The sequence below is a fragment of the Vulpes vulpes genome, chromosome 14, assembly GCF_048418805.1.
Source record: "Vulpes vulpes isolate BD-2025 chromosome 14, VulVul3, whole genome shotgun sequence".
Classification (NCBI taxonomy): domain Eukaryota; kingdom Metazoa; phylum Chordata; class Mammalia; order Carnivora; family Canidae; genus Vulpes; species Vulpes vulpes.
Genome location: NC_132793.1, coordinates 26,588,425 through 26,605,137, shown reverse-complemented (window position 1 = coordinate 26,605,137; position 16,713 = coordinate 26,588,425). Strand labels below are relative to the sequence as shown.

The following is a 16,713-nucleotide window of genomic DNA, read 5'->3' as shown; positions in this document are numbered from 1 at the left end:
TAGATAGATAGATAGATAGATAATAGATAGATCTTTAAAAAATAAAATAAAAATAAAAAGTCATTCTGCATTTCCCCTAAGCAACATCAGATTTTGCCTGTAATACCCAGCAGAATACACGTGGGGCTACTCCATTCCCACGAACTGTTGTCCACCCTGCCACCATCCTTTTGTTTCCTTATTCTTTTGTGAGACAAGTAGGTGGTTTTCCATGCGTCTTTGCCCATGGCATCTTGAGTGCACGACTTCACGCGGAATGTCCCTGGGAGTGAACTGCGGGTCACAGGGTGTTCCGGTGCTCACTTTTACTCAATATTGCCAACTGAGCTCCAAAGTGATCATACCAGTTTACAAGCTCACCAGTAGGGGATGAGTGTTAGTTTCCCCACATCCTCATCACATTTCATAGGATCAGACTTCGAAGCCTCTGCAGTTTGATGTGGCAGCTGTGTCCTTTGCGCATCCCAAATATACAAATGCTGGGACTCAGGAGCATCTGCCTGAGTCCTCACCTTTTTCCTTCTCAGCTGGACTACCCACCGCCTCCTCCTCCAAGAAGGCTCTCCCCGATCTCCCGTGGCAAACCGAGGTCTCTCCCAGGCCTCGCTTCCACAGCCCCTTGTGTTTCCCCATCAGATTGGCAAGTGACTGCCTCCCCCACCAGACTGGGAGCTCCTCAGGCAGGGCCCAGGTTTGCAGGGCCACTGGGCAGACTTCGAGAAGCACGAAGGGGCTACAGAAAGTGCCCTCAGAAGGCTTCATCTACTCAAAATAAAGGGCTTCTCTTCCTAATACCTAACGCCAAGCACCCCCTTGTCTGGCAGCAGCCCACATTTCAGCGGCATCCGTGTCCGCAGCTTGTGGATACAGCAGCCGGGAACTAACCAGGTCCCGTGGCCAGTGCCACTCATGTCCACTTGGTTACTCCCCACTGAGCTTGGCTCCCTGAAAAGCATGAAGCCACAACCTGTTCTTTCACTGTCACGCCTAGCTCAAGGTAGCTCACGCTAATTGTTTATGCAATGAATGGCTGGCACTTAACGATTCTGGAGTTTTGTAATTCAGCAGTGAAGCATATACCCAATTACTTAACAGGGGTTACCTGGAGGAGAGGTAGGAGAGTCACAGCACTACTGACAACTAGAGGCAGAGCACCTGGCTGGCTCAGTGGGTAGAGCAGGTGCCCTAATCTCAGGGTCATGAGTTCAAGCCCCCACGCTGGGCAAGGAGCCTACTTAAAAAAGGGGGGGGGGTACTCTGCCTGTGTCTCTGCCTCTCTGTGTGTCTCTCATGAATAAATAAATAAAATTTTAAAAAGGGGGGTATGATAACTAGAATCTATTGAACGTTAACTTTGGGGGACGCCTGGGTGGCTCAGCGTTTGAGCGCCTGCCTTCGGCTCAGGGCATGATCCTGGAGTCCTACGTGGGGGTGGGGGGTGCAGGGAGCCTGCTTCTCCCTTTCCCTGTGTGTCTGCCTCTCTCTCTGTGTCTCTCATGAATAAATAATTAAAAAAAAAAAAGAAGAATGTTACCTTGCCAGTACTGTTCTAAGCTCTTTGTGTGACTTGACTCAGTTAAGCCTCATAGACATGGGGAGCTCAGGCCACCCTCATTTTCACAGATAGGAACACTGAGACATGAGCAGATGAAGTGAGCTGCAGTTCCCACAGCTCAGAAGTGGTGGGCAGGATGTGAACCCAGGCTCTTTGGCTCTCTGAGATACCTCACCTGGCTGTCTTCTAGGAAAAGGGACCCTTTCTTCTTAAGTGTTTCTGAAATGCCACTTCCTAGGACATCCCTGCTTTTGCATCAGCAAAAAAATAATAAGCCTTTTCAAAGACTTTAGAGATTGTCATGAGTCAGAGTATTTGAGGAGTATAGCCACTCCTGTGACCTGAGGCAAGGGTGCAGCTGGAGGTGCCACCCCCTAGTGACAGGGTGCTTTGGGTTGGGGTGAGCAGAGAGGGTGGAGACTGCTCCAGGCTCTTCTGGGCGGGCAGGGAACTGGGCTGGTCCTGAGAGGCGCACCCTCCGCTGCTTCCAGGTTCCGGGCCCCTGGCGGGAGGAGGAGCCAGATGCATGGAAGGTGGATGAGTCAGGGCAGGGCTTGGCTAGGCACCAGAGAGGTGTGCTTCTGGGAAGGGGGGGCCTCTGGGACCTCCTGTCCATCCTCCAGAAGGCATATGGGGAAGCCACGGAAACCCCACTGGCGGTCTCTTGCCCAGTCTCTCCCATTCCACCTCCCAGCAGGGGCAGTGATCTCTGCCAGGCTCTACAGAGGGCCCTGACTTGGGGTGCTTCTGGCTGGTGCCATCAGCCTCTGGCTGCCAGGGTCAGAGCAGTTCCCACACCTCTGGCCTGGAAAGGGCTGGCCTGCGTTCCTGGGCATGAGTTCCTAGTCAAGTGGCGTGTGTCCTCAGGGTTTCTTCAGGATTCTGAACTCTGTGTCTGTGTGTGTGTGTTGTGGGGTGATGTCTATACTTAAAAAGCCTGAGGTGGGAGGAGGCGGGATGGGTGCTTGAACCGGTGAAGGTGAGTGTCGGGCAGGTGTGTGCATGGCGGGGGGAAGGTGCAAGCAGACGCTGCTTTGTCAACTGGCATCTGGTTGTTTTCTCTAAGGATGTGGGCAATGTCTGTCAGCACCCTGGTGAGAGTGTGTGTTGTCTTTGGTGAATGTGTGTTGCAGAGTAGGGTGTGTGCGTCTGTGTACTGTGTTCGTGGATGGTATCATGGGGGTGTGTTGCTTTAGTGTGGCTCCATTAGGTGGTTAGGTGTGATCGGGGGTTTTCATGTGTTGCCTCCTTGGTCTCTGTATTTTTGTCTGTATGTTGGTTGTGCAGATTTGGCTTTTTTTTTTTTTTTTCCAGATATGGCTTTTGATGGTGTGTCTTGAAGGCCAGTGTGTTGGTTGGTGGTATGGTGTATAGCTATGTCGTGTGTGTCGGCAGGCTGTGCCGGTTGTGTACAGTGAGGTGTTGCTGTCAATCAGAGGTGCCAGTTTACATGTGTGTGCTGTGTAGGTTGTATAGAGATGAGCACGTTTATGTCGCTCTGTTAGTGTGGGTGTCAGAGGCAGTGTGTTTGTGCAACCCTGCAGGTTTGGCCTGTGCTGAGTGACCTAACATGTCCTGAGACCCCAGGACAGCAGTGGCCCTTTGTCAGGCCACAGGAAAGCACCACCCCCCTCCATCTGCAGGGGACCCAGGGAGGGGCCCAGACTGGCGGGCTCCAGCCTCCCTGTCCATTGTTCTGGGGTCTCTTTGGAAAACAGGATGAGAGGCAAAAGGTAGGCCTAAGCCTGGACCCCTGTACTCCCTGAAATGACCCGGGAGTCCAGCAAAGACCCCCTAGGGTAGAGGTTCAGCAGCAGCCCCTGTTTCGCAGATGGGGAAACTGAGGTCCAGAATGAGGAAGGGACTTGGCAGAGGTTTCACAGCTGTGAAGGACAGAGAACTTGAAGCCTCCACACCCTCATGTGCCTGTCCTTGGCCCCTGCTGGGTTTGGGGGATGGAGAAATGAAACCCCTGAAAAGACACACAAGTGTGTATTCTAGTTCCCATTTCTTTTTTTTTTTTTTTAAGATTTTGTTTATTTATTCATGAGAGACACAGAGAGAGAGAGGGGCAGAGACACAGGCAGAGGGAGAAACAGGCTCCCTGTGGGGAGCCCGATGCAGGACTTGATCCCAGGCCCCGGAGATCATGACCTGAGCCACCCAGGTGTCCCCTGGTTCCCATTGCTGAGTGCTTACTGTGTGCTAAATACTGAAGTGTCTGTCAAAACTGTCATAACACACTGCCTCCCCATTTTGTACATGAGAAAACTGAGGGTCATGTGGTAACAATTCATTGATTCAATAGATATTACTCTAAATACTGCTCTAAGTACCATGCTGTGTGACTTTGACCTCACTGATAATTAGTGCAATTTCACAACCGTTTTTTTTTTTTTTATAGTCTCTATGCCCAACATGGGGCTCAAGGTCACAATCCTAAGATCAAGAATTGCATGCTCTACCGACTGAGCCAGCCAGGTGCCACCCCTTCCCCATGCTGTGTGACCTTGAGCAAGTCACTTACCCTCTCTGGGCCAGGCCCTGGGCTTAGCTCTAGGGACATAGCAGTGACCAAAGGAGACATGGTTCTTGTCCTCCTAGAGCTCACAGCCCAGGGAGAGCATGGGGTAGAGGCAGATGGACAACATCCAAGAAAACAAAGATCATTTCAGGTGGAGATGAATTCTATGAATAATGAAGACCAGGAGAATATGCAAGAAAGTGAATACCCAAAGAAGGTTCTAAGAAGACCTCTGAGAAGGTGACGTTTAACCTGAACTTGAAGAAGGAGAAGTCTTGTGAAGATCTGGACGAGTGCTCTAGGGAGAGGGAATGGCAAGGGCAAAGGCCCTGAGGTAGGAGCTGCTCATGTAGTAAAGGAGGCCATGTGGGCCGCAAGAGAAAGGGCAGGGCGGGCGATGAGGTCTGTAGCGGTGGGCAGGGGCTGCCGGCTGGGGAGGGGTTTGGACTTATTCTCTGTGTGATGGGCAGAGAGGCAGTGTTGGCAGAGGCACGGTTCTGGGGGTAGAGTGTATATGTGGGGGGGGGGGGCTTGTCGTCTCCTGTTACAAGGGAGGGGGCGGGGACAGCCAGAGCCAAAGGTCTCTCCCCCGCAGCTCCGGCAGTCCCAGCCCAGAGGCGCCGGCCTGGCGGCTGGAAGACCATGCTGTGGGCACATCTGGGGAACAGCTGCTGGGCCAGAGGAGGTCACGTGGCACAGGCAGGCCCGCCCTGGAGCCTACAAGGCCAAGACTCCGGGAGGGGCAGTGGTGAGCATGCCTGACATGAACCCGCATCAAAAAGGATGCACTCTGCAGGGTAGACACACACATGCACACAAGCCCCGCAGCCCCACGCTGCCACTGCCTCAGGAGCCAGACGCCTTACAGTCCATGCCGCATCCCAGCTGTGTGATGCAAATCACTCAACTTCTCTGGGCCTCAGTGGCCTCAGTGGTCAAGGGAACATAATATTACTACTTAGGTCATGGGTCTTCTTTTTTTCGGTTGACAGATAGTCACTGGGTGTCCCTCACTGTGTGTCAGGAGCTGTACCAGGCCCTGGGTTACAGCAGGGAAGAGGACAGCCTGGTCCCTGCCCTCCTGAGCTTACTATCTTTGGTTAAAACTTTGTCACCATGCCTGATGCAGAATGAGCACTTAGAACATGGGACTCATTTGCCCTGAGCCCTGGAGGCCCACAGGGGGAACTTGAAGGCAAAAAAAAAAAATCTTTTTTTTTGTTAAAGATTTTGTTTATTTATTCATGGGAGAGAGAGAGAGAGAGAGAGAGAGAGAGAGAGAAGCAGAGACACAAGCAGAGGGAGAAGTAGGCTCCATGCAGGGAGCCCGACGTGGGACTCTATCCTGGGACTCCAAGATCACACCCTGGGCCGAAGGCAGACGCTCCAACCACTGAGCCACCCAGGTGCCCCAAATAAATAAAATCTTAAAAAAAAGAAAGAAAGAAAGAAAGAAAAAGAAAGAAAGAAAGAAAGAAAGAAAGAAAGAAAGAAAGAAAGAAAGAAGAAAGAAAGAGAGAGAGAGAGAGAGAGGGAGGGAGGGAGGTGTGGGGACAGAGAAAGACCACCTCTTGGTATAGCTTATTCACTCTCCCAGCCACTGGACCAAAAGGACTAAGCATTCTCTCCACTTCACAGCTGAGGAAACAGGTACAGCTTGTTCATGGTAGAGCCAGGATTTGAAGGTGTAAAGGGCTGGTGGTCCCTCATCCTCTCTGGCCCCGGTATTCCCATCTGTGAAATGGTACGTGATAACAATACAGCTGCTGCCAGCCCTGGGAGGAGCTGGGCAAATCAGATGGTGCTGGGTATGTGTAAAGGGCTTCCAAAAAGACCAGGGGCATGAACCCTGGGTTGGGACCATGGGGGTTCCTTTAATGAGTCCTCTGAATTTCCTGGCTACCAAAAGAGGAGTCTGCTTTCCTCAGCTGACCTAGTAGGTAGGACTGGGAGAAGAAGGCTCCCCCAGTGCACACTCCCAAGGAGAGGGTGAGAAAAAAATGCCCATTTGGCAACCAAATAAACTGGCAGTCTTTATTTAAACTTCTTGTCAGGCCTGAAAAATGTAAGAGATAATAACCAATGTCTGGCAGTACTGAAAATTTTCTGGAAAGGAATGAGGCCAACTCTTCCGCATAGGCCTGGGATGGGTGTGAGTATAGGAGGGTGTCACTATTTCAGTTATGAAGTCTGAAGGGAATACAGAGAAGCCAGTTGCTTTTCAAATTGTCAAAGTTTGTCCAGACACCAGTGCCCCCATACATCTTCATTCTGGCCATTTCTCCTTATGTTTTTCCTACATAGAATGCTCAGAGGATAAGTCACCTCCTCCAGGGAGCCTCCCTGATTTCCTCCAAGGTAGAACTCATCCTTTGTGTTTTTTTTTTTTTTTCTTTGTGTTTCTAAGGCACCTACTGGGAAATTTTCATAATATAGTCTTTTTTTTTAAGATTTTATTTATTCATAGAGACAGCTAGAGAGAGAGGCAGAGGGAGAAACAGCATAATATAGTCTTGATATGAGAATAATTCCTTTTCTTTTCAAGATTTTATTTATTTATTCATGAGAGACAGAGAGAGAGAGAGAGAGAGCAGGGACATAGGCAGAGGGAGAAGCAGGCTCCACACAGTGAGCCCCATGTAGGACTTGATCCCAGGACTCCAGGATCATGCCCTGGGCTGAAGGCAGGGGCTAAACTGCTGAGCCACCCAGGGATCCCCAATAATTCCTTTCTATAGCCCGTGGCCAGCACAGGACCTGGCAGGAGGTGGGTGTTCATGAATGTTACGTGCACTTAACTTTAAGGGGTCCTTATTTTCCCTTGACCTTCTTTCTCTATTTGTCTGCAGAGTGGCATTGACATTCTATCTCATTCTGACAAACAGGCCAGAGGGAGGAACACTAACCATTTGGAGCTGGCTTTTTATTAAACAAAGTAGTACACAAATCCATTTTTGTTTTAAAATATATTCAAGAAATGCCCAAGTGTAACAGATCATAGACTGAAATGTAAAACCCAACACTATGGGGCAGCCCAGGTGGCTCAGTGTGTGTGTGTGTTTAGTTCTATGCAATCTTATTTCTATATGATGTTATTACACGTGCAGACTTACACGACCACTGCCATAGTGAAGACACAGAACAATTCCATCACAAAAGTCCCTCCTGCTACCTGTCAATCTTTTGCCCACTTATTTTCATTTTTCTTCTTGTTGAGTTATAAGAGTTCTTTATATATTTTAGGGATCCCAGGGTGGCTCAGCGGTTTAGCGCCTGCCTTTGTCCCAGGGCGTGATCCTGGAGTCCTGGGATCGAGTCCCGCGTCGGGCTCCCTGCATGGGGCCTGCTTCTCCCTCCTCCTGTATCTCTGCCTCTCTCTCTCTATGTCTATCATAAATAAATAAATATTAAAAAATTTTTTTAAAAAGAGTTCTTTGTATATTTTGAACCCAAATCCCCAGACATATGATTTGCAACTATTTTCTCTGTGTCTGTTCTTTGCATCCTTTCAACAGTATCTTTTGAAGAACAGAAGTTTTAAATTTTGATGAAATCCAATTTCTCAATTTTTTATTTTATGGATCATGCTTCCCTGATCATATCTAAGAAATCACAGCCTCAAGATCACAAAGATTTTCCCCTCCTATATTTTCCAGACACTTTATAGTTTGGGTTTTTGTTTTTTTTATTTTTAAAGATTTTATTTATTTATTCATGAGAGACACACACAGAGAGAGAGAGAAGACAGAGAGAGGCTGAGACACAGGCAGAGGGAGAAGCAGGCTCCACGCAGGGAGCCCGACACGGGACTCGATTCCAGGTCTCCAGGATCACGCCCTGGGCTGAAGGCAGACGCTGAATCACTGAGCCACCCAGGTGTCCCTCTAATATTTTTTTTAATGAGCAAAAGAAGTAAATGAGCCTTCACCTAAGAAGATATATGGATGGCATACATAGAAGCACATGAAAAGATGCTCAACATCTGTAGTCATTAGGACAATGCAAATTAAAGTCACAGTGAGATACGTCAGCCCATCTATTAGAATGGCTGAAAAAGACTGAGCAACCCTGAGAGAGGATATGGAGGAAGTCGACTCTCAGTGCCACTGATAGGCGTGTACACGGAATACCCCCTTGGGAAAACAGGTAAGCAATTTCTTATAAAGTTACATAAAAACCTACTTTGTGACCCAGTGACTTCACTACTATTTGTCTAAAAGAAATGAAAGCGTAGATTCATAGGAACACTTGTACACAAATGTTTGTAGCAGTTTTATTTGTACAACCCCCAAACTACAAACAACCCAAAAGTCCAGGACAGGTGAATGGATAAGCAAATCGTGGCAGATCCGTATACCACTACTACTCTGCAGTAACAATGGAATGAACATGGATGAATCTCAAAATAATTAGGTGGAGTTCAAGAAACAAGGCTGAAAGCCTTTTTTTTTTTTTTTTGTAGGAAAGAATATACATACAATATATACTGTACTTCCTTTATATAAAATTCTAGAAAAGGCAAAGTAATCTATATAGAGAGAGGAGTGGCTGCCTGGGCACTGGGTGGAAGAGGCAGAGGGTGGGGTTAGGAGGGGCAGAGGAAAACTTTTAGAACTGAGGAAGTATATGTTGATGTTCTTGATTATGGTGATGGTTTATGGGTATATATGCCTGTCTAAAGTTATCAAATTGTACCCATCAAATATATGCAGTTAGCCTGTGTCAATTACACTTCAGTAACACTGTTGAAGACAAAATGTAAGAACGAAATACCTATGTGAAGATAAGAGTGAAAGTCCTACTTCATATTGTTCTCCTTCCCTCACTCTTCACAGTGGTAATGTCAGGAATTTGATGTTTATCCTTTTTTCTAATATTTTTGTTGAATGCAATTTATTTATTTAAAATTTTAAAAAACTAATTCCCTACCCTCAACATGGGCTTTGAACTCACAACCCCATGATCAAGAGTCCCATGCTCCAGGGCAGCCCAGGTGGCTCAGCAGTTTAGCACCGCCTTCAGCCCAGGGCATGATCCTGAAGACAGGGGATGGAGTCCCAAGTCGGTCTCCCTGCATGGAGCCTGCTTCTCCCTCTGCCTGTGTCTCTGCCTCTCTCTCTTTGTGTCTCTCATAAATAAATAAAATCTAAAAAAAAAAAAAAAAAAAAAAAGAGTCCCATGCTCCACGGATTAAGCCAGCTAGGCACTCTTGTTGAGGTGCAATTTAAATACAATGAAATGCAGGGACACCTGGGTGGCTCAATGATCAAGCTCCTGCCTTAGGCTCAGGGCCTGATCCTGGGGTCCTGGGATTGAGTCTCACATTGAGCTCCCCACAGAGAGCCTGCTTCTCCCTCTGCCTGTGTCTCTGCCTCTCTGTGTGTCTCTCATGAATAAGTAAATAAAATCTTAAAAAACAGAAAGGTAGATAAATAAAATGATCTGCACAAAAGTATATAATCCAATGTGTTTTGATTAATTCATACACTGTGTACCACACACCTCGCCATCAAATAGAATATTTCCATCATTCCAGAAAGTTCCCTCACACCCCTTCCCTGGCAACTCCCACCCTCCACTCCCAGAAACAACTACCATTCTGATTTCTTTCGCCAAAGATTAGTTATGCCCATTCTAGAACTTCATGTAAGGAAAAATCACACAGTACTGTGTTTGGAATTTTTCCACAGCTTGATTGTCTCTCTTTTAAAAATTCATTTCCAAAAATAAAAATAAAAATTCATTTCCAGGTATACTTGTACTTGGGAGCAGTATGTTTGCTTTTTTACACGCAAGAAGTCCTACCTTGGCCACTAGTTTAATGGTTACTCTACCAACAGTAGAATCTAGGTATCTCTCAGCCCTTCTTCCCACCTGCTGCATAGACATTCCATAGCACCCATGTTCCATTCATAGTGTATATGTTCCATTCATAGTTCATCTAATGCCCCTGTGGGTGGACATTTAGGTTACCTCAACTTCCCCTCTTGAAAATAGCACCTCAATGAATGTCCTTGGGCAGACATCCTTGTGTCTGTGTGTGTAAGTTTCTCTGGAATTGATGCCAGCAAGGAGAATTGCTGGGTCAGTTAATAAATACTGGGTAATGAATTAATATTCTAATTTCTTCTGGCTGGTCATTGTCTTTCCAATTCTTTAGCAATTGTTTTGGACAGCAAAATGTTCTTGCCAGTTATTAGAAGATTGCTAAACAAGGCTTAGGGAGTTTGGAGAGTTTGGGGGTGTGGTAAAAGGGATGAAGAGTCCAGTTAATTAATTAATAATGTCTCTTTCCTTTGAAGCTGGTCTCACTGATTGGTTTTCCTGGTTCTCCCATGTTGAGGCAGAAGCCAGGTTTACTGGCCCCCTCCCCCAGACTTCTGTGGGAAAAGGAAACCTGCTGATGCCCAGTGAATTAATTGCTGGGGGATGGGGAGGAGGGGGGACCATAACCATAATACCAACTCTCTCCGTGGTGGGCAAAGTATTTTAGCCATGCCAAAGCTCCGCGTCCTTGGGTGGCTATTCCAAACATTGGTGTCTCCAGCTTCTGGCCAATCTGGGGCTCCAAAAGCTCCGACTCCCTACGCTGGAAGGAAGGGATTGCGTTACAATAAAGTGCCCCTGTTAAAATAATGCAGCCATTACAAGAGCTATGCCTCTAGGGAGACTTTTCGGGCCTCAGTTTCCTCCTTTGCATAAAGAAACCAAAGAACTCCTCTCTAGAGTTGTGACTAGGATTACAGAAGATGATAAAGGCAATGGCTTTACACACAATGAAATACACGTGCCTTGCACGAACTAAGAACTCAATAAGCCACTTTGTCATTAATATCAAAATGCCAGGCAAATGCTATATTAGGAATCAGAGAGGGGGGAATCCCTCCCTGGGTGGCTCAGCGGTTTAGGGCCTGCTTTTGGCCCAGGGCGCGATCCTGTAGACCCGGGATCTAGTCCCGCGTCGGGCTTCCTGCGTGGAGCCTGCTTCTCCCTCTGCCTGTGTCTCTGACTCTCTCATGAATAAATAAATAAAATCATTAAAAAAAAAAAAAAAAAAAAAAAAGGACTCAGAGAGGGCCGGAGACAACTAACTTCACCCAGCAGCAAAGTTGGGATGAGAACTCTCCCCCCGCAGCCAGGGTGCCGAGGAAGCGGTGAAGAAACGTCCCAGGGGCCTGCGGTGTGAGCCCGGCGGGGCGATTCCCAGGTGTGGAGCAGGGAAGGCGACCCTTGGCCGGAGACCGCGCCCGCCAGGAGCGCATTCCCAGCTTCCCGCCCGAGGTCCGCAGGTGACTGGCCGAGCGCGGCGCAGTGGGGGAGCGCTCGAGCCGGGTTTGCCGTCTCCATGGCGACCGCCCGCGCGGCGCCAGCCTGACAGCCCGTCCGGGTTTTATGAATGGGTGACGTCACGGGCCTGGCGTCTAACGGTCTGAGCCGCTTGTTCAGACGCTGACACAGACCCGCCCGGGAGGTGGGGGGGGGGGGGGGGTGAGCCCGGAGCTCCGCAGCTGCCGCGCCGTGGGAGGGAGACCCTGATCGGAGGTCTTGGGGGTGGGGGAGAAGGGGACAGGAAACAGCCAAAAAAGGGAGAAAAATTCTAAAATCACTAGTTGATGCAGATTTAGGGAATCTTTGCAGGGGATGCAGCCCCCCTCTGGGGGCCTTCTATCTAGTTCATGTCCCAGAGGATCCGTCCCCGATCCTAGAGGAAGACTTTCCCGAATTAATTGCTCCCACCCAGAGGGGCCTGGGTAAAGCCTCCCAGGTCCCAGGAACATTAACTAGCAACTTTCTCTGGGAATTGGGTAAGGGAGACCGGCTTTGGGGAGCAGAGGGTAGAGGAAGGCCGGCTTTAAGTTTTGTGCCAGACCCAGGAGGTCGGGCTCCCAGAAGCCCAGGCTCTAGTCGTGGGCTCTCTACATAAGCCAGAACCAGCCGCTTCCGCACTGAAGCCTCAATTTCTCCCATCTGTAAAATGGAGCTGGAGAGGTGAGAAAATGAACCTGAGAAAAGTGATTCCAGAAGTCTTCGTCGTCGGCAATGCCTCCTTTGCGAGAAGCCCAAGGTAGCCCTCGCCTGCCACTAGCCACCCCGCCCCGTGCCCTTCCACTCCCGGTTCTGGAGACTCGGGCTCCCTTTCCGAGGCTGCGAGGGTGCACTCGTACAGCAGGAGGCGGGCCCCAGAAGCACCGAAGGCCACGCCTCAAGACCGCCCATTGGCTGCTTTTGAACCTCTGAGCCCGCCTCTGGCGGCGGGGCAGAGGGGAGGGGGGGGAGCCGCGGCGTCTCTATAAAAGCTGCTGCGGGGGTGCCGCGGGCGCATTCTACAACCGTCTCTCCCCCGCCCGAGGCCTAGGCTCCCGCCGGGTGTCCGCCTCCTTGCGCTTCGGCTCCCCGCTCTTACTCCGACGCCAGCATCATGAAGGTCGCCAGTGGCAGTGCCGCGGCCGCCGCGGGCCCCAGCTGCGCGCTGAAGGCCGGCAAGACGGCGGGCGGCGCGGGCGAGGTGGTGCGCTGCCTGTCCGAGCAGAGCGTGGCCATCTCGCGCTGCGCCGGGGGCGCCGGGGCGCGCCTGCCCGCCCTGCTCGACGAACAGCAGGTGAACGTGCTGCTCTACGACATGAACGGCTGCTACTCGCGCCTCAAGGAGCTGGTGCCCACCCTGCCCCAGAACCGCAAGGTGAGCCGGGTGGAGATCCTCCAGCACGTCATCGACTACATCTGGGACCTGGAGTTGGAGCTGAACTCGGAATCCCAAGTCGGGACCCCGGGAGGCCGGGGGCTCCCCGCCCGGGCTCCGCTCAGCACCCTCAACGGCGAGATCAGCGCCCTGGCGGCCGAGGTGAGATGAGCATTTTCTTTCTACGGTTGGGGACACAGGCCCCGAGGGAGGCGGAGGGGGGTGAGCCTTGGCTCTACAGCCGCCCCAACCTCTCGGGCCCCTGGCTGTGCAGGGATGCCCAAGGAGATCGGAAGAAGGGCGCTCTCAAAAGTGTCTCCTGGGGAAGGTGTTGCAGCCTCGTCCCCTCCGACCCGCCCGTCTCACCTCTCTCGTTTTCGCAGGCGGCTTGTGTTCCGGCGGACGATCGCATCTTGTGTCGCTGAAGCGCCTCTCTCCAGGACTGGCGGACCCCAGCCCTCCAGGGGGCGAGAAGAACCCGTGCTCTGGTCCTGCCGAGCGCCTCGCTGGAGCTGGGGAGGACACACGATTGAGCTCAGCGACCGGTGGGGCGCTTGCTGGATCCAGCCCAGGGCCGGGGGACGGAGGGCTGACCCTCCACACCTACCAACCACCAGAGACTTGGGGGACCCCTCCCCAGTGTGTTTCTATTTTTTGAAAAGCAGACATTTTAAAAAATGGTCACGTTTGGTGCTTCTCAGATTTCTGAGGAAATTAATTGCTTTGTATTGTATATTACAATGATCACCGAGAATATTGTTTTACAATAGTTCTGTGGGGTGGTTTTCTTTTTTTGTTATTAAACAAACACTTTAGACTGCGGTAAAGTTGCAGTGATTTCTTGGACTGAGGGGAGGGCCTTGGGATGCGGGTGACCCCTGACTCTTCACAGCTGGTGCTGGGATGGGGGGGAGGGGTACTTAGAAGGCCACATCTGGACTGTCGGTTTTACCGACCTGAACTGAGTGTTTTCCGGTGTCTTTAAAGTCCATTCTTTCCCCATCACTGGTCATTTCCCTGCTCCCTGGTGTCATAAAATTAAATCCTTTAGACCTCTAGGGTTTCTCCAAGCGGTCTTGGGCCATCTGGGTCACCTTGGGGAGGTTGTTAAAATGCAGATCAACCTGCCAAGGCCCACTGTCCCTTAAGTATTCAACAGGCCATTTAAGTTGGAGAACCAGGTCACTGAGCCGCCTCCATCTTTGCCAACATAGGGGAAGGGGAAACCAAGACCTAGAGGGGAAAACTTGCTGAGAGCCTGTCTGAGGCAGGACTTCTGTCGCCCCATTCCCCAGTGGGAGGTGCCTCCCCAGTTGGGCTGCCTAGCCCTGGATTGTAGCAGGCTGCCCTGGGGCTCCCAGCTTGTCCAAGTGGGTGAGCAAGTTGGCAGGGCCAGCCTGGGCACAGCTGCTGGGCCACCTGCTCTGGGTCCAGGCTCAGCCCCCTCACCCTGCCCTGGCTATGCCAATAGCTCACGCAGACCAACCTCTCTCCCCCAGGGTTCCCGTGTGGGCTGAGGAGGAATGGGAGAGTCCGTCCCCAGCTCTTGAGCAGGAAAAAGCTGTCATTGGCAAGGGGCTATCTGCCTGGACATGTGTGAGTTTGCACACGGAGGAGTGCATAGGAGTGTCTGGGCCTGTGTTTGTGACATGAGTGAACTGGCAGCTCCCCCCGCCTGTGGGGCTGGGTCATCTGCTGTGTACAGGCCTAGGGGTGTGGATGAGGATAAGGCATGGGGGGGTGTGCGGAAGGGCAAATGCGAGCACATGTGTTCTGCAGATAAGTGTGCAACCTCCAGCTGTTTGGGCTTCTGTGTTCTGCCCAAATGCATTATGGGCATCTCTGCATGGGTCTGGCTTGATGGATGGGTTTGTGTGTCCAGGAGCTTCAGAACCACACTGTGGGTTTCTAAGTGTGTAATTGTTCTGTAAGTTGGCTGGCATTCCTGGGTCTCTGCTGGTCTGGGGTGGAGGTGGGGGCAGCTGTGCTCAGGAAACGCTCCATCAGAAGCTCAAGTACCAACCCTCGGAGCAACTGTTAGGCCCTGCGGACACCACCCTTCGAGTATCCCGACCACATCAGTTCCCATGTATTACTCGGGGACACACCGAGTCCCAACCTAAGGGCATAGAACTTAGTCCAGAGAGGGTCAGGCCTATTAATACATTTTGTCGGTAAATAGAATAAAATAAATGCTACCTGGTACCATGAGCGGGATCCATGCTCTCTACTCTTTACATAGCACATCCCATGGATCCCCATGGGGCTAAAGGCAGGATTCTGATCCCAGGTTTACAAGGAGAAACTGAGGCAGCATCAAGGACAAATGAAAGACCATCACCCGATGAGCACTAACCCTGGGCCAGGTGCCACCCCACCCCAGCACATGATGGACTTAATCAAAGAACAATATTTGGAGGCAAATCATGCCCTTTGCTATTTCCCGCTCAACACCCGACCCCGCTGCCCTTGCAGAGCGTTAACTTCCCCGGATTGCAGAGAATCCACGGAATAGGGCACTTACTACGCCGTGTTTGATAGTTACAAATTGTCACTATTAACTGTCGCCCGGGTGCCCTTGGAGTGTCCTCAGAGGCACACGTGTGCACCCACTGCCTCCCGGGGCGGCCCCCCGCCAGCCCACCCACGGGCACGTGGGCGTGCCCCCGCGTCCTGCCGCCCTGCGGGGAAGGGGAAGGGGCCGCGGCGGGGGCGGGGGCGGGGGCCTCGGCCACCTCCCCGCCGTGCAGGCGCACTCTGGCTTCCACGTTTCCCTCTTTTCCCCTTTGGCCGGGGCCCAGCCCATCTGGAGGCCGGCTCGGCGGCGGCCTGGGAGCGTTTCCATCAGCTGGGCCCGAGGAATGCGGAGCTATTTAACCTGAGCATCCCCAGGTGTACGGAGGCGCCTGGCTGTCTGGGGCCCGCCGCCTTTGGCACGGCCGCGCTAGACAAACAGCGCCGCCCCCGCCCTGCCCCTCCGCCCGCAGCTGCAGCCGGGCCTGGGAACGGGCGGGCGCTGGGCTTGCATCAGGCTCGCCTCGCGGGGTGGGGGTGGGGCGGGGGCGGAGTGGGGGCACCGGGGGCCGGCGTGACTCTGCGTGCGTGCGTGTGTGTGTGTGTGTGTGTAACACGCACAGTCCCGCTCTGTGTGTGGAGTATGCAAAACTTTTGTGTGTGTGTGTAGCACACAAAGCCCTGCTCTGTATGTGTGTGTGTGTCACACAAAACCCTGCCCTTTTCAGCGGTGCTTGGAAAATCATTAACTCCTTAACCCCTCCTGGACCTGGTGCAGGGAGGAGCTGGGGGCAGAGGCTACAGAGAAACACCAGGACCAAGTTTCTTGGGCATTGGCTCCTGCCTGCCCAGGGCTGTGGGCCTGAAATCTGATGTGTGTGTGTGTGTGTGTGTGTGTGTGTGTGTGTGTGTGTGTGTGTGTTTCTTTAACAAACACTTATGGAGCACTTATTATGTACCAGGTATCATACTAAGCTCTTTTAAATTTAATTCATTTAATCCTCCTCACAGCTGTACAGGAACGATGATGCTATCGTGCTCACTTCAACAAAAATAACCAGAGCAACAATAATAATAATAGGCTCACATTTCAGTCGGGAGGCAGCTGGAACACAGCCTCTGGATCATCCTTGATGCTCATCACTTCACCTGTTGGCGCCTCTGTTTTCTCATTTGAGAAATGGGATCCAGAACGTGGCTCCAAGGATCAGTTGAATCAGTGCACAACAAAGTTTAGCACCATGTGGCACCTCGGTGGCTCTGTCCGTTGAACATCTCTTGATTTCAGCTCAGGTCATGATTTTGGGGTCTGCAGGCCAGATCGAGCCCTGTGTTGGGCTCCATACTGAACCGAACCTCCTTGGGATTCTTTTTCTCCTTCTCCCCTACCCCAACTCTAAAAAAAAAAAGAAAAGGAAAAAGATAAAAAAACAAAAGTTT

General features: G+C 51.2%; 1 protein-coding gene across 1 annotated transcript; it reads left to right on the top strand.

The window, feature by feature from the left end:
- The first annotated feature begins 12,394 nt into the window (after positions 1–12,394).
- ID1 (inhibitor of DNA binding 1) lies at positions 12,395–13,586 on the top strand. The gene is made up of 2 exons (XM_025986081.2): positions 12,395–12,921; positions 13,143–13,586. The coding sequence occupies exons 1-2, from the start codon at positions 12,499–12,501 to the stop codon at positions 13,182–13,184; spliced, it is 465 nt and encodes a 154-aa protein (XP_025841866.1). The 5' UTR covers positions 12,395–12,498; the 3' UTR covers positions 13,185–13,586.
- Positions 13,587–16,713: the final 3,127 nt, after the last annotated feature.

Bases quoted from the DNA above. Each gene is read 5' to 3' on its own strand.
- ID1 (XM_025986081.2), top strand. From the start codon at position 12,499: ATGAAGGTCGCCAGTGGCAGTGCCGCGGCCGCCGCGGGCCCCAGCTGC. The intron at 12,922-13,142 runs GTGAGATGAGCA...TCGTTTTCGCAG, and splicing joins TCAGCGCCCTGGCGGCCGAG to GCGGCTTGTGTTCCGGCGGA.